The following is a 25,872-nucleotide window of genomic DNA, read 5'->3' as shown; positions in this document are numbered from 1 at the left end:
ATTTTTGTATTTATTTTCATATTTAAAAATATAATAAAATAAATACAGGGAGATAAACTTAGCCAGTTGTCCATTTATCATCATTGCCGTAGGATGGGTGCTGGCGTAATGCTGTCTTATTGTGATGTCTTCAGACAGCGACTTTTGTCTTAGCAGTGGCAGCATTTTCCCCCTGGTCCAGATGGAGAAGGCAAAGGTAGATGTGAAGGACCTACTACTTCCAACCGAAGCTGTATAATCCTGACTGGCAGAGATGGAGCTGCACAATGGTAGCTGCCGTTGTTGTTGGTTATGGGCAGGAAATGGCGTGGTTCCGGTTCTCCCAGGCATTGGGTTGGTCATGTTCCATGTGCTGACGCATAGAAGTAGCACCTAGGTTTGAAACCAAACCCCAACCCACTTAAGGGTCACAGATGCTGCAAATAGCATCTTTACCGCCACCGACATGGAAAGACTGCCACACTACTCGTTGCAGTGGGCAGTTCTTTGTAGCAGACATACTGCTAGACTGTTGTTGAGTCCTACCGCTGCCAACCTGCTGCTACACGTCAAATGCCTGTGCCCACCTAAACACCAGTCTGGCGACTAGCTGGCGCTGTACCCCTCCACCCTTTTGTCTCTGGACTGACGAGCTGTGGACGGCACCTGGCCCTGGTTTGGTGAAACAAATACATGTTAATTCCTTGATGATGATTATGACCATATCTGGGGACCAAGATTCCATTTGGGGTCTGCAACATTATCATCATAGTCTGAGACAAAGTTATCCTGTCCTAAGCTCCCTTTTTCCAGTGGCATGCAGTACAATCACGTACTTTGGTCATAGGATGCCCCTTCCTTGCTCCTGACTGCTTTGTGGCCTAGAAACCCCTGGATTCTCAGTGCTGCCTTCCAACCTCTGACTGTCCTGACAATCCTCCAAAAGATCTTCCGAGTACAGTGGCTGAGACTCTGGGGGGAGTGCTAGGCTTGACAGAAGCTCTCTTTTTGACGGTCCTTCAAAGATGACTTAAAGTGTCACTGTCGTTAAATTTTTTTTTTGCAGAAATCAATAGTCCAGGCGATTTTAAGAAACTTTGTAATTGGGTTTATTATCTGCATTCAAAAAGCCTTTCCCCTGGTCCTCCCTCCCTTCCTCTCTCATCCACTGCTCATTATCAGGAAATCTCGACTAGTTTACATCAGTCGGACCCTGTCTGTTTTATGGAGAGGGGAGGGGGAGAAGGAAATAGGGAGATTAGTCAGCAGCAGAGAGCAGAGAACAAAGGATTTGACAGCAGGAAGCTGTGTGAAGCTGGTATTCAGAGCTCAGAGGAGATAGCCCTGTGATGTAGCTGTAAATTAACTCTTTGTTGTCCTGTTTTGGTGCCTCATCTCCCTCAACCCCTCCCCTCTCCATAGACAATCATGAAGACAGGGGAAGAGCTTCAAACTGCTTTTTCATGATAAAAATTCATTTTTCGGCTAATAAACCCAATTACAAAGTTTATTAAAATCGCCTGTACTATTGATTTTTGCAAAAAAAATTTTAACGACAGTGACACTTTAAGGACAAGATGCATCAGGAGACGGGGCAGAGGAAATGTCCTGCCCTTGGCATGGATTGGTGTTTGCAATGCTTCATTAGGACCCTTCTGATGATTGCTGGCTCCAGGATTGACTACTGACTGCTGTGGAGTTTGAAATTTGAATGATTTCCATTCCACAATAGCAGCCTGGCTAGTATTCACCTAACCACTGGGTGCTACTGGGAGCTGCAACCTTCGTCCAAACCTGTTAGGGTGGCCATCTCTGCCGCTGCCACTGGCCATACCCTGACAGGGGCCAGACTTCTGTGGACGCTCCAGCATTCTTTTCAAAAGAAAATTACCTCAGAGAACTGGTTTATTTTAATTGAACTTGTTGCCACTTCCACTAACAAGGGACACAAAGGTGTGCCACACAAGGGTACTTGAAGGGGGATTGGAACGTGTAAAATGGTTTATTAGAAAGGGATCGGGCATGTTATGTTGTGAAGACAGGATGATGTGCTGGAGGTACACGATAAGCTGTCTTAGTACTGGCCCTGCAACAATGTTAATTAAATAAGCAGCAGATACTCATAACAGTATTAATTAAAATTAAACTATTTAAATAAATCAATATTAATTATTTTTAAAATAATTATTATTAAATGAATTTAAATTAAATTGACTCTTTTATTGGTGCCACTTAAACTAACAGGGGATACAAAGGGTGCCACACAAAGGGAAGGTAAAAGGGTACTTGAATTTACGTCTTTTTAAATTTGACATTTTCCAATTTTTAGTACTGTCTTGGCAATAGCTGTTGAACAAAACATTACTCTGTAGTAGGCCCACTATTGTAGTTACAATGGTTTGTCCATTTTATTGACATTCATTTACATGAGATTCGCAAATATTGCCGAAGCCGACCAAATCTCGCAAAATGAATTTTTGACTGATTCGCTCCTCTCTAAATATAACAGGATATATAACCTATATTGTTCTACTGTAATTGGCAGAATACATTGTTATATTATAAGATATATATGATTGTATCAAAACCCTTTAAACTCCTTTAGAATTACTTTTATTTATTCTACATGTTAGTCAGAAGGCGGATGTATGAGCTAAAGGGTTAATGAGTCCTTTCAAAGTATTGGCAAAAGCACACAGCTCAAGAGCTGGAAATGCTGGGAAATCTATCTGTACAAACACGCTCTGGGATGTCGAAATGTTCAGTGCCTCCTCCTCCTCCCCTGCAGGAAGGGAAGTATTTCCAGCACTAATACCGGACATGTAGACTGTGTGCTGGATGGCAGGCGAGAACTGAGAACACGCAGACTTCCAGAGGTGTCAGGGCTGACTGCTCCCGACACAGGGCACACATCACCACACATAGAGGTACTTTGCCACTCTTTTTCATTAATGTGTCATGTCACTATTGAGTGAGTGTGTGCTTGTGCAATGCTGGTACTGACTGTGACTGGGAGACTATTGGTACAGGTTTAGGGAGCACAGAACTTATCTTTTCACACTTACACTTTGAGCCTATGTTCCCACTTTGGGAACAGGCCATCATATCATTATTTGTAGCCATCATTATCAATAAACGGACGTCATTTTGTGATAAAAGCCTGTAGCTTCACAGTTAGCGCCTAATATACTGTATGCCTGGTACATTGATCTATATGTGTACGTACAAGCCAGATAGTTAGAAAATGTGACTACTGGAAAACGGCTCCTGGCTAGAATTGTGTTACATTTGTTCAAAAGTAACCAATACACAGGTGGGGATTTTAGCCTATCACCATCCACTACAGATGGGAGCATCAGGACAATATCAACAATTTTGTGATGACAAGAGGAGGCAGCATCATTATACACTATATGGTCATGTTCACACACAGTAAAATTAAAGCAAAATATAATAGCAAAATAGGTGTACGGACGTATTTGGAATTTAATGTGCCACCTTAAAGTCTATGGAGAAATGTGTGCACAGACAGACATTTTCTATAGACTTTCTATAGACTTTTTTTTTTTTTAACCGTGGCCAGTTCCCGTACACGGTGTCAGTCTATTACCGAGCATTGGCCCAGGCTGAAGCACTGGAGGCGAGCCGCCCGCCCCCAATGGGAGAAACCCCAGACCCCTCTATGACGCGGTTCCATTAGAATCAATAGAGCTGCATCATTGAGAGTTGGGGGTTTCCTCCCCTGGGGGCGGGGCGGCCCACCCCCAGTGCTTCAGCCCGGGCCAATGCTCGATAATAGACCACCGCCGTTCTATTCATGTGCAAAATTTAAAGCAAATGTACTGATGGTACATTCGCTTTAATGTAGTACATTATCAGATTCAAAATACTGCCAGGTCTTACACCTATTTTACTGTCATAGTTTGCTATTTAATTTTACAGTTTTTACAGAATTAGAGTCATTAAGCTGAATTTTTTTTAACTTACCAACCAAAATTACTGCATGGCCTATAGGGCTGCAGTCATAGTTCTTCTAAATTCCAAGCTCCCATCTCCCAGCATTCCATACTTGTTCTGCATCTGAACAGAGCTTTCTAAAATGTGCAGCCCATACACCTGACAATCTGATGGTGGAAGAGGCTGGCGGATGACCCTAAAGGTGTCAGTTCTCACATTTCCAAGATGTAGTGTCACCCCGGTCTGTCTGTAACCTCAGCCCCAGAAATCATTTTCTGGGTATCATGCCTTCAACTCCCCCAAAGATTTCATCTAAACCCCCAGTGTAATTTTTACACCCTCTTTAAGGTATCCCAAAATATTATCTCTCCTCTAAAAGTGTCAATAACCTTTTGACCAAATATCATCTCTCTCTCTCTCTCATATGTATGAGGAGGCTATTCCAGCTATCCCTTACACATGAACATTTGGCACAGCCAAAGTTTATGTTTTCCCTTTGGATAGGGGAGGGGTAAACTGTAGACAGTTTAATTTCCCACCCACTGTGTCATAGTTTTGTCCCTCTCCTCTTTACCAGTATAATCTAATTTCTATTGTATGGCTGGGTTCACACTCAGTATATTTCAGGCAGTATTTGGTCCTCATGTCAGGTCCTCATAGCAACTAAAACCAGGAGTGAATTGAATACACAGGCTCTGTTCACACAATGTTGTAATTAACTGGATGGCCGTCATTTAATGGCAAATATTTGCTGTTATTTTAAAACAACGGCTGTTACATTGAAATAATGGCATTTATTTACCTTTATATGGCGGCCATCCACTCAATTTCAACATTGTGTGAACAGATCCTTTCTGTGTTTTTAATCCACTCCTGGTTTTGGTTGCTATGAGGACCTGACATGAGGACCAAATACAGCCTGAAATATACTGTGTGTGAACCCAGCCTATTATCTATCCCCAACAGTATCACCTCTCTGAACTCAGTATCATCTCTCGGAGAGGTAAGCATAGGCTAGTTATTTTCTTTATAACTGCAGCTATAAATGAAAAGTTTTCTAATGCTGGATAACCCCTTTAAGATCATTACTCAATATGAAGTATATCCCTTCCAGTGTAATACAACACTCTAGTATTAACCCCCATAGAAAGCAACTGTCCTACCCTGTGAAAGGCACCATATCCTCCCCACAAGCTGTAAATTGTGATTCATATGAACATAAACTCAGAGGTTATAAGACACTAAAAAATAAGTATAATTTAGAGACAAGTCAGGACTTTCTGCACACATCATAGATGGTATATTTAATTTCCGTTAACTTACCTCAAGAAAGGAAACAGCAGTGTGAAAACCCAGTTGAAAGCAGCCTCACAGATCTGCCAAAAAACTTCAGGTGTGTCATGGAAAGTAATAAAATAAGCAGCCTTCGTGTTTACAGGCTTTAAAGCGTAACTGTCATTTCAGGGTCATTTTTCTGAAAACATTAAATATCAACAGTACAAGCGATTTTAAGAAACTTTGTAATAGGTTTTATAAACCAAAAGAGTTTCCTTCTGGACTGAAAAAGCAATCTCCCAGCCTCCCCCCTCACATCAAATGAAGCAGGATTTCTGTCTCCATTATGTGGCTATGGAGAGGGGAGGGGCTGTTAGGAGTGACTGAGCACGGAGGATTTCTGCACAGCACAACATCTTGCAATCTTCTCTCAGTAAGTTCATAGATAAGCACTGACCTTTCTGAAGCCTGAATCCTGCGTTTTAGGTGCCCAGAGAGTCTACAGACAGCTGACCTTCATGTCACCTCTTCCTGCTCCCTCATCTCCCTCGGCCCCTCCCCCCTCCATAAGGATAGAATGGAGATAGAAGAACCCGTCTTCACTGGCTTCTCTGTAATGAAGACGTGTTTGCCTGATAATGCACAGATAAGAAGTCAGGGGGGAGGCTGGGAGATTGCTTCTTGAGTACAAAAGGAGGCTTTTTTGGCTGATGAAACCTATTACAGAGTTTCTTAAAATCGCTTATACTACTGATTTCTGCAATAAAAAAAAACATGACAGTTACGCTTTAAGAATATTTATTCACTCCTCATTTTGATGTTTCAGCTCAACTGAGAGAAAAGCTCCGATAGGATGGACGGGACATTACTGTATAGGTAAATAAAGGGTTCTACTTCTTGGAGCCGTGAGTGCTGTCAAGTCATGGGCCATTAACAGGTTGGTGTTTATTTTGGTATTTCATTGCATCTTCTTCTATTATGGTCTTTCTTTTGTCAAAGATTCATGATTAAGACTTTTCTAATGTGGCTTTTTGCAAGTCTATAAAAAAATGACAATTTGTGCATCTGTTGTAGTCATTTTTTTACAATTTTGTTTTCACATTGAGTGCTTAAAGAGCTGTTTTATCATGGACTAAAGTGTAGCTGTCATTTGTAAAAAAAATTTGATGTGTCATAGAGATATGTTAAAAATTTTGATTGGTCCAGGTCTGAGTGTTCAGACCCGTACTGATCATGAGAATGAGCTAGAGAGTCAGCTCATAATGTAAGTATATGGAGCTCAACTCTTTTTTTTCTTACAGAGATTGGGGAGAGGATGCGTTGCAGTGCCTTCCTCTCCCTGCACAGTCTCCTGATAGGTACGGGTCTAAACACTCATACCCGGACAGATCAAAACTTTTGACATGTGTCTATGACATTAGAAGAAAAGGATTCCCACAGCATCCAAGGTAGAAGCAAATGTGTCTATTCACACATCAGGGTACAGCGAAAATGCAAAGTTTCGACCTATTGGTCTTTATCAATCATGTTTGATAAAGACCAATAGGTTGAAACGTAGCATTTTCAGTGTACCCTGATGGCCTACCTGCGTGCATCCTGCATCTATACTCGTGGCCATAACCGGAGTATCTCCAAGGTGCTGTTGGACCTTCTCTTTTTGTTTGGTATTTATTCAAAATAAGATTTATACCTGTTTTATTGTCATATTTTACCATGTTGGAGAGATTGGGCTATTGGCCTTTTGTTTTATGGCACAGATGGGGAACCTTCAGACCCCTAGCTGAAAACGACAATTCCCATCATACCTGGATAGCCAAATCCTTGGCCTTGGTTCTCCAGGCATGATTGGGAATTGTAGTTTTGCAACAGCTGGAGAGGCACAGGTGAAAATGAAATATGTATTACAGGTCAAGGGCCCTCCTATAAACCTGGGGAGGGGGGGGGGGTACCCACAGGCCACAGCTTCCAAATCGGTACTGAACAGAGAGGTGGTCATATTCATTGTGAATTTAAATATAAATGTAAATAAAATCTATTGATCATTTGTATATAAATATTAAAAATTCTAAAATTTGCTTAGCCTAGGGAAAAACAAACAAACAGGAATCTTAAAACAATTTCCAGAAAAATGCACTAATATTGGCACTATTGACATATAATCTGTGTAAATAAGAGGAATGCAGTGCAAAAAAACATTGCACATACAAGGTGGTGCATACAGAAATGTGTTGCAGTAAATGTAACAAAGAAAAAAAGCTGCAGAAATTAAATATCTAAATTTATTTCTACTTTATTAAAAGAAGGCTTGAGATGTCCTGAGTGCAGAAACCCACCTGAGAAACCTATGATCTCCTGAGATTGTTGTGTCACAACCTGCAACATTTGATAGGATTTGGTAAGTGCCGCTGCTCCCCCTGCTGTTCTCTAAAGCCCCTATTACACGGGGCGATGCAGAGGAGCAAACGGGCGCCGACCTGTCAGGTCAATGCTCGCTTGCTCCTTGTTCCCCGCTCACTGCTGGTGCTATTACATGTGCTGGCAGCAAGTGGGTAGGAGCAGGGAGGCTGTGGAAAGCTGCAGGGGGCTGCCCGAATGATAGCGGCAGTCTGCTGCCGTAGTTCCTATTGCACAGAGTGATGCAGCATATCGCTGCTATCCTGATCGTTGTGTTTTTAACATGTTCAGGTTTTCTCATAAACTGAGCAGATTTTTAATTAAAAATGCCAATTTAGAAGACCCCTTTAACACTAAAGAGAAAGGCATGATCTAGAACAAAAGCAGGGGAGGGCTAACAGCTCATTTAGCAATCTCTAAAGCGGAGTGTCGGGTTTAGGTGTCCCCTTTGTTTGAGTCCCCCCAGAATGAGGTTGGACTCACACACAGTGGCCCAGATTTATCAACTTGCCTAAAATCAAAACGGTCCGTTTTTGTCCAAAGATTTTTCTTAAAAAATATTGATTACATTACATTTAGGTTTATGTTGATTTTTTATACAGTTGTTTTGCAATGCTGCAAATAGGAAACCTAAAACTCAACTATTTGGGTTCCAATGCTCAAATATTCAAAATGAATCAGGGTCAAGACAGACAGTATGCACATTGAGCAGCTGTCCATTGACTTTCACAATTGTGAGGAGTGCCCCAGAGCAGGAAGCTGTGCTTACACTTTGGCAATAGAGATAACATAATCCCTTTCCATACAGTATGCCCTAGATGTAACTTCTCATCTTAATCCATAAAACAAACAAAGTAGGTGAACAAATATGCGTATTTCAGATCAATTAGTTGTGGTGAAATCTGTTATGACGCACCCACACAATATCAAAATTATTGTTCGAAATTGTCCGTCTGTACCCAAAGGCATAGTTAGTTCGTAGTTATCGTGCACCTGGGCCAAACAGTCAGTTAACTTTTACACAATGTTATCAGTGACTCACAGGTGACATCTTCTCTGCAGTTGTTCCTTTTCTTCCATCTACATCTTGTCTCTGCACAGTTTGTCGCCCAGACATCTTTAGCCCAGACAATCTTTTCTTAAGGTGTCCTTACACCTTATACTGTACTTTCGTCGGCTATAATCACTGCTCACGGCAGGTTTGGGCATCAGGCGTATGATACTGTCCTGAACGCCCACCGATAGATGATGTTGGTGGTGATAGGAGTCAGGCGTGATGGTAAAATCCCCTTTGTTCTAGGAGAGATAAGCCACAGCCAGAGCAGCTGACAGTATAGTTTCTTCTTACGTCCCTGCACATAAGTAACATGGTTTGAAGACAATAATTAGAACAACCACATTTTTACAGTCAAGTTAAACTTTTCCTGACACATCTACCATCATTGGTAATGACCCCTCTTTTTTTTAAGGTCCCCTACTACTGCTACTCGCAGTTGGCAGATGATGTTGGTGAAGATAGGGGTCAGGTGTGATGGAAAATCACTACCCGACCTGTTTGTTTCTGGAGAGATAAGCTGCGGTGAGCGTTTTCTCACTGCGGCTTACCCCTTCTCATAGAGAACACAGGAACGCTCAAGCAGTGGCGAACTGGAGAGAAAACTGACAGCTGTCAGTTATTGAAGGTATATGGCTACTTTTAGTGGAACCCCCTGTGGCCTCAGAATATAATACTGTCCAACACTGCAACCTCTGAATATGATACTGCTACAAATGGAAATAAATTATAATACACACTATACCCCCCCTCAATTTATATAATATACATTGTGCCAACTCAATTAGTTATAATGCACCGTGACCCCCTTAAAGGTGTTGTCCAGCGAGCAGAAGATGGCTAAAGTTTTTCACTCGGTGGTGCTGAAACTTGATGAACGTTCTGTAGGGCTCCTGACAAATATGATAAAGTCTAGCTTATGGTGGAAAAAAAATTATCATTACTTGTATGTATCCAAAGATATAGGGAGAGTTGTCTTTAAAAAAGGTTTCACTAGCAGATACGTTGAGAAATTTCTACTTTTTGCCTTGACTGATTCAATGAGAAAAACGCTGATGTTGCAATGGGCAACTGCTGCATGTTCCCTTTGCACTAGATTTTGTTCATGTTGTTCACTGTTACTGGGTCTGCGGAGACTACACGGGCATGAGACTAGCTGACCCTCAGCATATTTACATGGTCACTGTAGTTTCATTTCACTTCCTTCCATCAGAATTTCTTCCATCCTTCCATCAACTGTGTGATCTGTGACATTTTAAATCTCTTAAAAAAAAGAAAAAAAAAAACCTTATCCCTGAAGAAAGGAGTAAAGCCTTGGCCACTAGGTGTCTCACTTCCCTACAAACTGCCCTACTTTGCTGTTTCACAGGACACAGCAAGGAGTGTTGGAGCTTAGATAGTATTATGTGCAGGAGAGAGCCTGGACTGTGAGTGCAGGCTGAGCGTGTTTGCTTTCTCCTGAGGATCAATGCTGTGCCTGAAAGGTATATCAATGCTTCCCTCTTATCTGTGACCACCCATAAAGTCCTGGGCTACTGTCCCTTGGATAACTTGTTAATATCACCATCAGCAGCAGTGCACTGCTTATACCTGAGCTGCTTTTGTGATATAGTCCCTTGCTTTCTTCAATATTGTTGCTGTTTTCCTTAGTGCTCACATAACACCTGACAAAGTCAATGCATCAATAGCCCATCTCACATGCCATCTTATAGTTATATACTGTGTAAACTATCCCCCAGCACAGTGTCAGGCTATTCAGTCCAGTGCACTTTCTTCATCTCTATCTCATGGCATAGCCGAGGAGTTGGTGCTTTGATGTGATTGACCATAGAAGTAGGGAAAAGGAAGCGTAAGTATTGTGACTACTGCTGGCAAACAGGCCAGATCTAGTCTCACCCTCTGAAATGGAAAGAATGATACATGGCTGTATACTATGGACAGGGGCTCAATAACTAAAGGGATAGCCCTAAAATACATTTATTCTTTCCAGTCTGAAGAGCAGGAGAGGTTTTCTATGGGGATGTTCCACTGTTCTGGACAGTTCCTGACATGGACAGAGGTGGCAGCAGAGAGCACTGTGTCAAACTGGAAAGAATACACCACTTCCTGCAAGACATACAGCAGCGGATAAGTACTGAAATAATTGAGATTTTTTTTAATAGAAGAAATTTACAAATTTCTGACACCAAATGATTTAAAGTGACTGTACCACCAGGCCCAGGCAGAAGCACTGGAGATGGGCCGACCCACCTCCAGTGGAAAGAAACTCCAGCCCCTCCATGACGTGACTCCATTAGAATCAATGGAACCCTATTATAGAGGGGCTAGGGTTTCCTCCCACTAAGGGTGGGTCGGCCCGACTCCAGTGCTTCAGCCTGGGCCTTGTGGTACAGTCACTTTAAAGAGGGGGGGGGGGGGTTGCTGGAGTACCCTCTTTTAAGGCTCGATTCACACGTTGTAAGAGTGCGGCTGTATTTGCGGCTGTAATTGTGCGGCGGTATTTTTGGTGGTTCGTGTGTATGCTTGGAAGTATACGATATACGGCTGCACAGTGCACACTATGTATGAATCTACGGCCCTATCGTAAACGGACCCGTAAAAAATGAACAAGACCATTGTTTGCGGCTGAATATGCGGCCGTGGATTGACAGGCGGTCCGTACGGAGTACTTCAAAAATAACCGGCAATGATGCCGAATGCCGATGCCTCTAATAGTTAATATATTAAATTAATCAAACACATTTTCTTTGTAATCAAGACACTTTCGTTGATCAATAATTTATTTCTAACGAATCCATCATTGTGCAATTAAATATACTGTTAAAAAAAATAGATATATAAATAAATGTATATTTATCTATATATTTATTTTTTGACAGTATATTGAATTGCACAATGATGGATTCGTTAGAAATAAATTATTGACCAACGAAACTGTATTTATTTCAACGAAAATGTGTTTTTTTAATTAAATATTAATTAGTACAGGAAGCTCTATAAGCCGTTAATTCATATGCCGGCAATAGAGCATTCTGTACTAATCATCACTTTACTTTAATGAAAACATCAAATGTTTCTTCTAATTATGTTATGACAGTGACTTCATTGTGCTGCGGACCAGCGAAGAGGACACATCGGGGTGAGTATAGAGCTCTCCCCACCCCCTCCCCAGCACTGCACCCCTCCCAGCAAGGAAGGGGGGGGTCAGTTAACCCCTTCCTTGCTGGGATGGGTGCAGTCTGACATCAGTCTGGCCCCCAGGGGGTTAAGGGGGATGCAATACATCCTCCCTTAACCCCTTGGGGGCCAGACTGTAAGCAGCGATCTGTAAAGATGCTGCATACTGTAAGGTGCACAACACCGCTCACAATGATGGGTGTTGTGCTCCTGTTTGTGTGTTTTTGTGTGTTTCTCCCTTTTTGTTTTTCAGATATCGGTATCCTGGGGATTACGTCGGATTCCATGGACTACGTCGATGACCAGCGTTTTTTTAATGTTTTTTTTTAATAAAATGGTCAATGAGGGGTGTGGGGGTGTTTTTATTTGAATAAAAAATTTGTAAACTTGTGTCTTGTCTTTATTTCTTTACTTTATAGACTTAGTAGTGGAAGCCGTCTAATAGACGGAATCCATTACTAAGTCGGGGCCTAGTGTTAGCCGGTATAAAATGGCTAACACTAACCCCCTATTATTACCCCAGTACCCAATGCCACCAGGGGTACTGGGAAGAGCCGGGTGCCAGTGGTCCTGGAGCGTCAAAATTGGCGCTCCTGGACCGGGCGGCAGCAGGCTGGTAAGAGTTAGGCTGGGGAGGGCCTAAACCAATGGCTCTTCCCACCCTGGTGTTACCAGGCTGCTGTCGTTTGGTTTTTAACCCGGCTGGTTATAAAAATAGGGGGGACCCTATGCGTTTTTTTTTAATTATTTATTTATTTAAAAAAAAAAAACGCATAGGGTCCCCCCTATTTTTATAACCAGCCGGGTTAAAAACCAAACGACAGCAGCCTGGTAACACCAGGGTGGGAAGAGCCATTGGTTTAGGCCCTCCCCAGCCTAAATCTTACCAGCCTGCTGCCGCCCGGTCCAGGAGCGCCAATTTTGACGCTCCAGGACCACTGGCACCCGGCTCTTCCCAGTACCCCTGGTGGCATTGGGTACTGGGGTAATAATAGGGGGTTAGTGTTAGCCATTTTATACCGGCTAACACTAGGCCCCGACTTAGTAATGGATTCCGTCTATTAGACGGCTTCCACTACTAAGTCTATAAAGTAAAGAAATAAAGACAAGACACAAGTTTACAAATTTTTTTATTCAAATAAAAACACCCCCACACCCCTCATTGACCATTTTATTAAAAAAAACATTAAAAAAACGCTGGTCATCGACGTAGTCCATGGAATCCGACGTAATCCCCAGGATACCGATATCTGAAAAACAAAAAGGGAGAAACACACAAAAACACACAAACAGGAGCACAACACCCATCATTGTGAGCGGTGTTGTGCACCTTACAGTATGCAGCATCTTTACAGATCGCTGCTTACAGTCTGGCCCCCAAGGGGTTAAGGGAGGATGTATTGCATCCCCCTTAACCCCCTGGGGGCCAGACTGATGTCAGACTGCACCCATCCCAGCAAGGAAGGGGTTAAGTGACCCCCCTTCCTTGCTGGGAGGGGTGCAGTGCTGGGGAGGGGGTGGGGAGAGCTCTATACTCACCCCGATGCGTCCTCTTCGCTGGTCCGCAGCACAATGAAGTCACTGTGCTGCGGACCGGCTTATTATATGTGCGCTCAGCCGAACAGCCAATCAGCTGAGCGCACATATAATTCTAAATGTTTCTTCTAATAATGCTATTGTGATAACATAATTAGAAGAAACATTTGATGTTTTCATTAAAGTTAAGTGATGATTAGTACAGAAAGCTCTATTGCCGGCATATGAATTACCGGCTTATGGAGTTTCCTGTACTAATTAATATTTAATTAAGAAAACACATTTTCGTTTAAATAAATTCAGTTTCGTTGGTCAATAATTTAATTCTAACGAATCCATCATTGTGCAATTAAATATACTGTCAAAAAATAAATATATATATAAATATACATTTATTTATATATATTTATTTTAACAGTATATTTAATTGCAAAATGATGGAATCGTTTACATTTAATTATTGAACAATAAAAGGGACTTTATTAGACAGAAAATGTGTTTTATTAATTCAATATATTAACCATGAGAGACATCGGCTATAGTGCAGAGGATCGCAAACCCCGGTAATAGCGATTCATGTAAACTGTGTTCCCTGCTTTCCCAGATGCATCCAGAGGTGTTTCCATCACTTTAACATTTTATTTGTTATTTTTAGTTGAACCAGATTTCCAAGTAAATGACCGTATGTTTTGAGCCGCATGTCTATTTTTTCCCACGGCCGGAGTTTCACCCGCACATTTACAGCCGCATAAAAAATACAGCCGCACAGTTACAGCGTGTGAATCCAGCCTAAAACTGTAGATATTGTTTTTGTTTTTTTTTTCTTTTATAATTTGACATTCTATGCAGATTACTGCTGTGGAAAAAAAGGTTCACATTTCCTGGAATGTACACGATTAAAGTGACAGTTTTGGGAAACAGGATTAGAATCAGACGATTAGTAATTATTGCTGCTGGCAGTAGTGTATGATATGCTCAGTGATAAATACATCCAAAAATGAATGTGTTTTACAGCCAAATCATTGCTGCAGAGCGTTACCCGATAAATGGTGACTTATACATTGATGTCCATATCTACTGCTGTTATACTTGTACGTACCTTGTTTGATCTGCACTTTTTCTCTGGGACAAGGCAATGAAGCAAGGAGATAAACTCTCATGCATCATGCATCATGCATCGTCAGTCTAGGGGACTCGATATTACCAACTTGTACTCAGAAGCACATGGGATATGGGTCAATTGTTTTGAAAGACATGCTCCACCCAGGTGACCTTTCACCCAAGCAGACAGTATTAAAGGGTACCTGTCTTCAGTTTGTCTTAAAGCAGTTATAGCTAAAATAATAATAAAATATAATAATAATAATAATAATAATAATAATAATAATAATAATAATAATTAATAATAAATGAGCGAATAGTCTCCCTCACCTTCCAAATCATAGCAGATCCACTTCAGGCTGGGGCTTGCATCGGGGGACAGGACTGTGGAGGTAATCTCTTCATAGCTGTAACCCCTCTCTCCCCGGACAGAGAGTGCTGCATGTATGTGCCCACATCTGTTCTGCTCACTCCTCCATTCTCCCAGCAGTCTCTGTCAGCCCTTGTGCTTCCCATCCGAATGTTTGTTTCATTAGTTTTACATGTTATTCAGAATAATAAATAATCATTTTTGGGGTGTGGAACCAATTGTCTGCATTTCTATGATTACTTATGGGAAGTTTTGCTTTGGTATAAGAGTGGATTTGGATTACAAGCACGGTCCCGGAACGAATTATGCTCATAATCCAAGGCATCACTGTTTTTCCTTTTTTAGTATTATTATTTTGAAGATGTGTGTTACTTTTTTTACCACTGCTACTGTGCTTTATTTTCCCTATTGGTGGGGTGTCTGGGCTCTAACGTTAGAAACTTGTGATAAATGGCAGACAGAAGTTATTCCCTAAATGATGAAGAGATCTTATTCTTTAATTTATTTATATGTAGATGAGTTATTGCTGAATCTATTTCTGTGGGATTTTTCTAATGTTCCAGTATCACTTTCATTAGTATACGCGATGTAGACATTGGGGGAATCCCTTTCTTTAGTATTTTAAATGACAGGAAAGTAACTGTTTTACAGGTATGGAATTTTACTTCTGAGAGGCTGCAAATGAAGAGCTATTAAAGAGTCTTTTACCTGGGTGAGTCCAATTACAAGGTTAGGCTACAACTACATTTAAAGTGTCTTTATTTGTTTTTACTTTTCATATTGTAATCCACATAGCTTAAGGCTGCATTCACACTACGTATATTTCAGTCAGTATATGTATATTTCAGTCAGTATTGCAACCAAAACCAGGAGTGGATTAAAAACACAGAAAGGATCTGTTCACACAATGTTGAAATTGAGTGGATGGCCGCCATTTAATGGCAAATATTTGCTGTTATTTTAGAACAACGGCTGTTATATTGAAATAATGGCAGTTATTTACTGTTATATGGCGGCCATCCACTCAATTTCTACATTGTGTGAACAGAGACTTTCTGTGTTTTTAATCCACTCCTGGTTTTGGTTGCAATACTGACTGAAATATACGTAGTGTGAACGCAGCCTAAGGGCGGGTTCAAACTACGGAATTCTCGTGGACAATGCCCGTGGAATTCCGTCAGCTGTCCGCCCGCACGGGTACGCGCTTTTCCGCCGGCTCCATAGACACCATTCTATGGGCCGGCGTATTCCGCGATCCGCTAAAAGAAGTGACATTGTCCGCAAGAATTCCGTAGTGTGAACCCGCCCTTAAAGTGTAACTGTCATGTTTTTTTTTATTGCAGAAATCAGTAGTATAAGCGATTTTAAGAAACTCTGTAATAGGTTTCATCAGCCAAAAAAGCCTCCTTCTGTACTCAAGAAGCAATCTCCCAGCCTCCCCCCCTGACTTCTTATCTGTGCATTATCAGGCAAACACGTCTTCATTACAGAGAAGCCAGTGAAGACGGGTTCTGCTCTCCATTGTAAGCCTATGAAGGGGGGAGGGGCTGAGGGAGATGAGGAAGCAGGAAGAGGTGACATGAAGGTCAGCTGTTTGTAGACTCTCTGGGCACCTAAAACGCTAAATTCAGGTGTCAGAAAGGTCAGTGCTTATCTATGAACTTACTGAGAGAAGATTGCAGGGTGTTGTGCTGTGCAGGACTCCTCCGTGCTCAGTCACTCCTAACAGCCCCTCCCCTCTCCATAGCCACATAATGGAGACAGAAATCCTGCTTCATCTGATGTGAGGGGGGAGGCTGGGAGATTGCTTTTTCAGTACAGAAGGAAACTCTTTTAGTACATAAAACCTATTACAGGGTTTCTTAAAATCGCTTGCACTGTTGATATTTAATGTTTTCAGAAAAATGACCCTGAAATGACAGTTACGCTTTAACATACTTGGTGTTTTTCTGACATCTTTTTCGCTGTTCATATTAAAAGCTGCCTTCAGTATTTTAGTGGTGGCTACTTGGACTACATTTGCCATTTATCTACTCTTGGCTGATATTCCTGCCCGTACTGACAGCTCCGTACTGTCTAACAATTGTTATTTGAGCTTTAACAGCACTATACATTCTGGTAACAAAAAAGCAGCAGAATTCTGAACTCAGCCTCGTCTGTGAATGGAGTATTTCTAGGGCACAATATAACCTCCTTCCTATTATATAAGCGCTTGAGTCTTGCAAAAAAAACATAGTATACATTAGAAAATTGCCCAAATGTAGTCACAAGTAATGCTACGTTTACACGGAACGATCAGGCGAATTTTCGTCATAACGATCGCATTGAGCGATAATTGTTCTGTGTAAACGCAGCGAACGATCAAGTGATTAGCTAAAAATCGTTCATTTTGATCTTTGAACATGTTAATAAATCGTCGTTGATCGTTCGCAAAAAATTCGCAGATCGTTCCGTGTAAACAGTCGTTCACTGATTTTACCTATGTGTGAGATAGACTTAAGCGATCGCCAAACGATCGCAAAACAAATTTCCTGTATGATATATCGTTCCATCTAAACGCTGATCGTTACTTCGAAATCGTTAATCGTACGATCGGGCGAATTATCGCTCCATGTAAACGTAGCATAAGTCAGCATTTTGTCCAAGTAAAGGCTCAGAGCAGTATGTAGCAGACTACTATATATTTATAGTGGATGATACAGAGAAGTTTTTTGTCAGGACTGGCGGTCAGAGCGTCCGTACCATCGGTCCTGTCTCTGACACTGCAAGTTATGTGGGTGCTCGCTCGCGTTCTGAACCATTAGCTGCACGCCGGAGAACGTGAGCATTTATTCATTGCCATGTTGTACTGACCTGGTCACACCAGGGTTAATTGTTCTCTGGAGTTCTCCTGCTCTCACCTGTGGGGGTGGGGCTCCAGCCTGCATTTAAGCTCTGCTAATTGGCTGCTGGCTGCCAGTGTTTGTTATCCCTGCACTAGCTAGGGTGGTGATTTGATCTCTGCAGTTCTGACCTTGCTCTGTGTTCTGACCATCTCTTTGCCTGACCCCTTTGTACCTTGCTACCGGTTGGTTTTGACTTTCGCTTGTTTTTTTTATCTTTCTTAGCTTTCTGATTTTGTCCTGACGTTCTTTCCTGGTTTTTGATTCGGCCTGAATTCTTCTGTGTTTGTCTGTCTGTCTCTTGTCTCCCATCCCCTGCACCCTAGTCAGTGTATATGCAGTCTTCGTGGTTGTCGCCCCACGGTCTAGCGTGGGTGGGGCAATAGGCAGGGACAGAGGTTGACGTAAGCGCAGGGCTCACGTCCCTCTGTTGTTTGTTTATCCCAGCCCTGACATTTTTATGTTTTTTTTTTTTTTTAATAAAACCCTCTAGTAGGTAACCTATATTAAAATGTTGTGGTTAAGGTGACTCATCATGGTTTCTGTATTACATGCTAGACTGAAAAAATTTTGAAGGAAGTTTTCCCTTTTGCCGTCTTGTAATTCTGAAACAAACGTACATTTGAATAAAATATTTTTTGCTTACATGGTTTAGTCACCCTGACTACCTGACTGACACTAGCCCACACAACATTGTCTCAGGCTTTTTTTGTTATAGAGTTAGTAATAAAAGGGTTGTCCCACTATTAACCCCCATGTAAATGTACGCCCTGCCGGGAGGGGCGCTCTGTGAAGCGAGCTCACGCGTCTGCCTGCCATTAACCCCTTAAACACCGTGATTGCTTAAGTGTAAGTGGCAGGAGCATGTCTGCGGGGTCCTGATCGCATGGCCTGACTGACGGAGGTCTCTTACCTTCCTCCGTGCAATCAGTTCTTCACTCTTCTGATATCAGAAGATCATCAATAACACTGATCCCTGCTATGCTATTGCATAGCAGTGATCAGTGCATGGAATCAAATGCATCAATGTAAAAGTCCCCTAAGGGGACTTTAAAAGTGTAAAGAAAATGATAAAATGTTTTTAAAAACACACCATAGCCCCTCCCCCAATAAAAGTTGAAATCCCCCCTTCCCATTTTATAAATAATACACATAAAAACAATAAACTAAATAAACATATTATATACTGTAGCATGCATAATCGTCCAATCCATTAAAATACAATATTATTCCCGTACGATGAATGACGTGAACAAAAAGCGGTAGAAAATGCCAGGATTATAGATTTTTTTATTACATTTTATTAATGAAAAAAATTAAAAAGTGATCAATACATCCCAACTACACAAATGGGATACTAATAAAAACTACAGATTGTGACACAAAAAATTACGCCCCATACAGCCCCGTAGGTGATAAAATAAAACACTTATATAAGTCACAATAGGGCCATTTTAAATATACCTATTTGCAAAAAATAAATTTTACTGGTAAAACATTAGAAAAGCTATGTAAACATGCACATTGCTGTATTCAGACCAACCTATAGAATAAGGATAAAATGTCAGTTTTACCATAAGTGCATTACGTAAACATGGAACCCCCCCAAAATTGGCGGAATTGCATCCCCCCCCTCCAATTTCTGCTGTTACTGTTTACCTTATAGCATCTGTCCATTCAGTTTGGCAATCATTTGGACATGTAGGCACTTTGAAGAGCCTTTTATTGTCAGAACATAACCTGGCTGGTGTATTAATTCATTAAAAATCAGCCTAAGGCTTATACACTACTCACAAAAAGCTATATTTAAGGATATTAGGCTTGCGAAATAATTTTTTAGAAAATGTAAATAGTTCACACTACAGTGATACTATGAAAGTTGGGGCGTTTAAAGGACAACTCCCACAAATTTTTTTTTTAGCTTATTTAACACACATTACAAAGTTATATAACTTTGTAATGTGGTTAAATACCCGGTCTGGCCCCCTTCCCCCACTTTCGGACCCCCGACCCCCCCCCCCCCCCCCGGAAGTTAAAGAATGTATACATTACCTATTACGATCGTCACGGTCCTCTTCTCCCAGGCGGCATCTGGTGATGACGACGTCAGAGTCGGGGGCGGTCCGGGTCTTCTTCCTTCTGGGCGTCTTTGTAGAGAGTGAATGGGACGGAAAAGGCTGCTGATGCACATGCAAACCAGCAGTCTTTTCATTGGCTGGAGCGCATCACATGGATTCCAGCTTGTTCAGCCCTGATTGGCTGAGGTTGCTGGAAGCCATGTGATGCGCTCCAGCCAATGAAAAGGCTGCCGGTGCGCAAGCGCACTGGCAGCCTTTTCCATCCCCAGGACCCGGAAGTCAGAGGCGGACGGTGGGCGAATCGAGTGGCGATCATCACCGGAGGGATGGTAAGTATGGTGTCTGTTTTTTTTTTTTTTTGGGGGGGGGGGTCCCGTGGGAGTTGTCCTTTAAATAGAAGCAATAGTGACTTATAAATTTTATTGAAACAAGAGCCCCCTCCCAAAAAAAAAAAAAAATGTCAATGTCTCAATATCCTTGAGCATCAATTACAGCTTGACAATGACATCATACAAGTTGACTTGGCTTCCCAGTCTTCTTGAGGGGCGTCCCTCAGATCACTAAGGTTCTTGGGTACAGAGTTACAAGCCTCTACGCAGCAACTCAGCTGTTCTTATATGTTTTCTATGGAATTTAGGTCCATTTGAGGTCCCTCGATCTCCAGCAGCCATTCCCTAATGATTCGACCTCGATGAGCTTGAGCATTGTTGTCCATAAAGATAATATTAGGCCTGTGTTGTTCATGCAGAGGCACAATGACTGGAGTAATGATGTTATTCCATTACTATGGGCTTGTCACTGTACCATTCACAAGGTGTAGGGCAGTTCTGTATTCACTAGACACACCTGCCCTGTACACTGTATCACCACTACCACCAAAGACAACAGTCGTTGATGCATAGCGCTCTCCTTGGCGTCTCCAACATCATTGGTGGCATTAATTTCTACATCATTTTGATTCCCTCGTCCAACATAGAATTAGAGCACCATGCATCAGCCACTGTTTCCTTTGGTGGTGGTGGTTGTGTTACTTTAAATTGCTTTAAATATCTATTCATTACTTTAAATGGCAGTTGCCCCCCACAAGGTTATGAGAACAATGCAGATTAATTATAGAAGTGATTGTTTAAAATCATGCTAGACTGAAAGGATATTCCGTACCTTGTGACAAAAAGCATCCAGAATGATGCAAAGAAGCTTGTAGATTTCTGGCAGGTAATTTAGAAATCATAGCAAATTGAATCCTATATCTGCTTTGCGTTTTATCATTTTATTCTGCTGAGACATCCATCTGTTACAATGAATGCCTCTTCATATGTCTTCATGTGGACAGTCAGCATTGCCATTCTTTGCAAAACATACATTTTCTATTCTCACAACTGAACATTTTTAAAAAAGAATCCCATAAGGGAGATGGGACTGAGAAAATGGTAAGAGAGTGGTAACATCATCTTTTCCCCCCTGTGGTATATATATATATATATATATATATATATATATATATATATATATATATATAGCACTACATGTATAAATATCACCTAGCATTGCAAGGTTTTTATTACCCAACTGCCTGCCGTAAAGAATAAAGATTACATATTCAATTTAAAGGAGTCCACATGAGATTCTCTACAGGTGGATCCAAACTTCAAAAGCACATCAACTGTAACAAAGGGGAATCAAAGGGGATGATTATTAATATGACCATTAAATTAATCTACCCTTTTGATACAAAGTCTGTGCTTATGGTTAATGTACTTTTGAAGTTTGGATTGTCCTGACATCCCCCATGTATGGTTGTACAGTACTACTGTGGAGCTGCAGCTGGTATCTATACTTCGCTCTACTAACATATATGTGCTGAAGTGGTTGTGGCTACCTGATCCTGGTCAGGTGAGCCTCCAATTGGGGTCACATTATTGCCTTACTGTGGTCACGAGCGTACTACCCAATCAGGCGCTCTGCCTGTTTTTTGTTTTTGATTGTGCTGTAGGTGGAGGGATTCTTTAATCCTTAAGAGAATTAATGTCACTAAAATATATATATTCATATATATATATATATATATATATATATATATATATATATATATATATTTTTTTTTTGATCAGACTTTGGATTCCACTTCCATAGGCTACCATTTACAATGGAGCAAGCACACTTCTCTCGGCTATATTTAGCAATTGGTGGGAGTCTAAGCAGGGAGACCCCAGCTTGGTCAAAAGTTTTGGGAAATGACAGTAATGCTTTAAATAAAAATGACTACTACTTTTATATCATATGTATTCAATGGCTGTTACATTATGTCCTATATATTAAATTATAGTATGTACCATTGTTATAGCTGCGGAATTCTTTTATATTTTTCTACAGGTCCATATAATGTCGGGTTACCTGCTTATATTCACACTTTACATTCTGACTTTCATGTGTGCGGCCGTAGGTAAAGCAGGTAAGTGCAATGTAACAGTTATAGTTGAAAATAAGAGATTAAACTGTATTTTGTTTTCCAACATAAAGATGTAGTAGAGCTGTGTTCGCAAGATGCAGCAAAGCCAAGTATATCATTTGGAACAACTCATTATTGTATCACAGTATTGTGTGTGTATTATTACTGTCACCTTAACTCAGTTGACACCGAAATGATGTACAGTAGGTCCTAATAGTCAAGAGACGAATTAAGCTCTGTTAAATTCATATAGATGCAAGTATATACTACATAAAAAAATATTTATAAAAAGTCATATAAAGAGTTCACTTTTTATGTGGCTGGATGAGTCATTTTACTAAAGTGAAATGTCAAAAAGAAAGCAAGTAGGAGTCAGCTTTTTAGAACCCTTGTAATGTCATTTTATGTCATAAGCTTGAGTACAAACAGTGCAGAAAAAGTGCCGCAGAGTTCTGATGCCGCATCCGTGCGCACCCGCATCAGAACTCCCCACTGCACACCATGGAGCGTGCGGCCGGAGCTGCTCGCTCCATAGTGTGCACTGACAGGGTTTTCTGCGGCCACTATTCAATGAATAGTGGCCACAGAAAATTTACATATCAGTTTTTTGCGGCGCCGCTAGGTATCCCAGCTGGAGTGTATACACTCTGGCCAGAATTCCATAGACGGTAATGTAACGTATATATTCTTATTAATCATGGCCATTGTTGCAATCGGCAACAACGGTCGTAGTTTTGCGAAAATATACGTAGTGTGAACATAGCTTAAGAATGACAGGATACTTTTACTAGGAAAAACTGTACAATTAAAGGAAGGCTCTAGTACCCTGTTGAGTACTGTCTATCCTGGAAGCAAGATGAGATATGGTTGGGCAATGATGTGTACAGCTTTGGGACGGCATCCTGTGGCACATTTGCCTATAGATGTTGCAGTTTGGCCTGTAAATCATTGCTTGGGGAAGCAGGATATCCTAAACATATTGATGAACTGTTAGTGTTCCTTGTATCACTACTAGGAGTGACTGACTGTTATATGTGATAGAGCCCCAGATCATCACAGCAGTTGGGGCAGTGTGTCATTTCATATCACAAGGCCTTCATACGTGTGCCCGACCATTGCAATATCTCAAACAGAACCTTAAATCATCTCCAAAGACAATAGGGTTTTAGTTAACAGCAGTTCAAGTTTCTCGTTTATGACACCACAGCGAACGAAAGCTGACATTGACTGTCTGGCTCCGTCTGAAGCCTGCTCAATGTGTGTGCATGCCCTCACAGTTCCCAACACTTCCTAACAGCTTGGTCAAAACAGCCTAGATAGCAGGTATTTTATTGAATGACCTCCTTCTTCTTTCGGTCCAATGATGCACCCCCTCACAAGGTTTGTTAACTGGGCAAAATGTCAATCTACCACCAAGAGGTACAGTGCACTACCCAAAAGTAGCCTCTGAGAGCCTTTTTTAGGACAGCGAGGTAAGCACTTTGAAGCCCTCTTTTGGCAAAACCCAGTGTCTAACCAAACTACACCAGTAATCATTGACGTATCTGCCTGAGACATAACCTCGTGTCGAATTTGGCTGCAATCTAACATTTCTATCTGGGTACATTATTTTTTGTCGTCAAGGGGTATACAGTTTTTGAAACTCCGACTGACCTTGTGGATTTAACCCTATTTTGTGGCCAAGGTGTAGATGCAAAATGCAACCAACTTTTCCAGTTAAAATAGAGAGTTTGGGATATTCTCCCGTATAAGACTACCCCTCTTCCAAAACACACCAAATTAATAAAAAACATCAAACATCAGTGAGATCTGAGAGGCAGAGAAGGAGGTACAGTAAGATACAAGGGAAACCAGACGGGTGATTGAGGTGTGTTTTTCTGGGCACAGCGCCACTCTACTGTATCTCTTTTTTCATACCCCGGACGCCTTTCTCTGCCCTTCATACAGTTGCAGCATACGGCCGGGATGCGGCCATTTTCGAGCTCCCTTACTGTATGTGGCGACCATAGATTGTCCAGTTCAGTTCTACAATTTTTCAGCACCCGCCCTATAAGACGACCCCTGATTTCCTGGGTTAAAAAGTAGCATTATACGCAGGAAAATACTATTATAACAAATTATTACCCATCCACTGAATACTGGGATCCCCAATAAATGGCTTGAATACAGTGGTAGTTGAGCATGTGCACTGCAGCCCTATTCAAATCCTACAATCAATTAATGGGCTTATAATATGCTAATAAATGTTCCTGTGAAAAGATGTACCCTATAAAACATACATATAATTCAACTCCTGTGGAGCAGTTGAAGATAGCACTGAGACTCTGTCAGTCCCATAGTGGTGTGTGTTGTGGTGACCAATTGGGTCCCTCAATGAGTTCTGATAGCTTGTAAGTCCCACAATAAATATGTAGTGCTGAGTAGTAAGGCGTTCACTTCATGCATTTGTTATTTATGGTCAGCTCAAAATAGTTAATATTCATATTTTAGCGTTTATATTCCATGCTTGTAGGTAATTTGTGGTTAGTAAGAATATGTTAACAGATGTTTTACAGTTAAGATGGTGATTCACATAGACTCATGTTTTATCTCGGACATATTAGATATGTTTTTCTTTGGTATACACAACATATTTCTGCTTTTAGTTGTGGCCAGTTGTATACAGGGCTGTACATTCCAATTGTGCTGACCATTTCCTGCCACAGCTGGACTTCCATTTTTATTCTTTCCAGTCGTGCGTAACACATTATAAAGCAAATACTGTTCTGTCCCTTCTTTCACTGTCTCTCTAGATCTTAGAACTATAAATATATAAATTGAAACCAAAACTTTGGCACAGCTGGCAAATCAACTAGGGCTATGCCACTATGTGATTCCATTGTAGCCTTATTCTCCAGCCTGGTGTGCCTTTATTGAGTTCCTTAAAATTATACGTTCTCTTGTATATTATACTCTGCCTGGCTGTTTTCCTGAAAATGTAGGCTACAGAAACACAGTAATCTTCTATTGAAGGAGTTTTTGTGGCCAGAAACAATTGTTAACCTATCCACTGCATCAAGAACAGGACATCTGATCAACTTTGCACAGGGCAGGAAACAAACAGTGTACAGGAGCCAGAAGGTTCTGCTTCTGTATATTGTTTGTAGTGGTGGCACTAGATAACTTATGGGTAAGTCCCATTGAAGTGAATGGGAGCTGCTATGCAGCTACCCATCACTGCTACTACAAGCAATATATGAAGTTGAGGTTTACAGATCCCATACGTTATTTCCAGCATTGTGGCAGTTCCCACTAATCAGGGCCTGCGTCAGCAACAGGCTTACCTGGTCAAGTGCCGGGACCCACAGCACCTCCAGGGGCCCAGAGAGGGAGAGGAGCCTGATAAAGTAATGTTCAGCCCACTCACTGTAGTGCAGGGTGAGCAGACTGAACATGAGAAGACAGAGAAGGAGCAGGACCTGTTAGTGTCCTGCACAGAGAAAGAGAAGGACCTGATCACATCCGAGAGGAAGAGGGAGAAGACTGTAAGTGCTGTGTGTGTCAGTAATGTATGTGTCAGTAAGGGTCCATTTACACAGATTATCTGACAGATTCACACGTTCCGTGTTCTGTCCGTGAGA

The 25,872-nt window shown here is 41.4% G+C and overlaps 2 protein-coding genes across 8 annotated transcripts in view; one reads left to right on the top strand and one right to left on the bottom strand.

Annotated features, from left to right (window-relative positions):
- Nucleotides 1-25,872, bottom strand: part of RPL31 (ribosomal protein L31) — a 384,238-nt gene that overhangs the window by 75,971 nt on the left and 282,395 nt on the right. The window lies entirely within an intron of this gene.
- Nucleotides 2,772-25,872, top strand: part of IL1R1 (interleukin 1 receptor type 1) — a 41,350-nt gene continuing 18,249 nt past the window's right edge. The window contains exons 1-6 of one of the 7 annotated variants that reach the window (XM_069970956.1): nucleotides 2,772-2,906; nucleotides 6,038-6,148; nucleotides 7,512-7,606; nucleotides 10,650-10,790; nucleotides 15,495-15,555; nucleotides 22,177-22,255. In XM_069970956.1, the coding sequence (XP_069827057.1) occupies nucleotides 22,186-22,255 (70 nt within the window). In that variant the 5' untranslated portion in view covers nucleotides 2,772-2,906; nucleotides 6,038-6,148; nucleotides 7,512-7,606; ... (1 more) ...; nucleotides 15,495-15,555; nucleotides 22,177-22,185. Of the gene's footprint in view, nucleotides 2,907-6,037; nucleotides 6,149-7,511; nucleotides 7,607-10,649; nucleotides 10,791-15,494; nucleotides 15,573-22,176; nucleotides 22,256-25,872 lie in introns of all 7 variants that reach the window. The other 6 variants (XM_069970953.1, XM_069970955.1, XM_069970954.1 and 3 more) reach the window with 6 other exon arrangements.

This window comes from Dendropsophus ebraccatus, chromosome 5 (genome assembly GCF_027789765.1).
Source record: "Dendropsophus ebraccatus isolate aDenEbr1 chromosome 5, aDenEbr1.pat, whole genome shotgun sequence".
Taxonomy (NCBI): Eukaryota; Metazoa; Chordata; class Amphibia; order Anura; family Hylidae; genus Dendropsophus; species Dendropsophus ebraccatus.
Note: the sequence above shows the minus strand (reverse complement) of the source record. Positions and strands in the feature narration are given on the sequence as shown.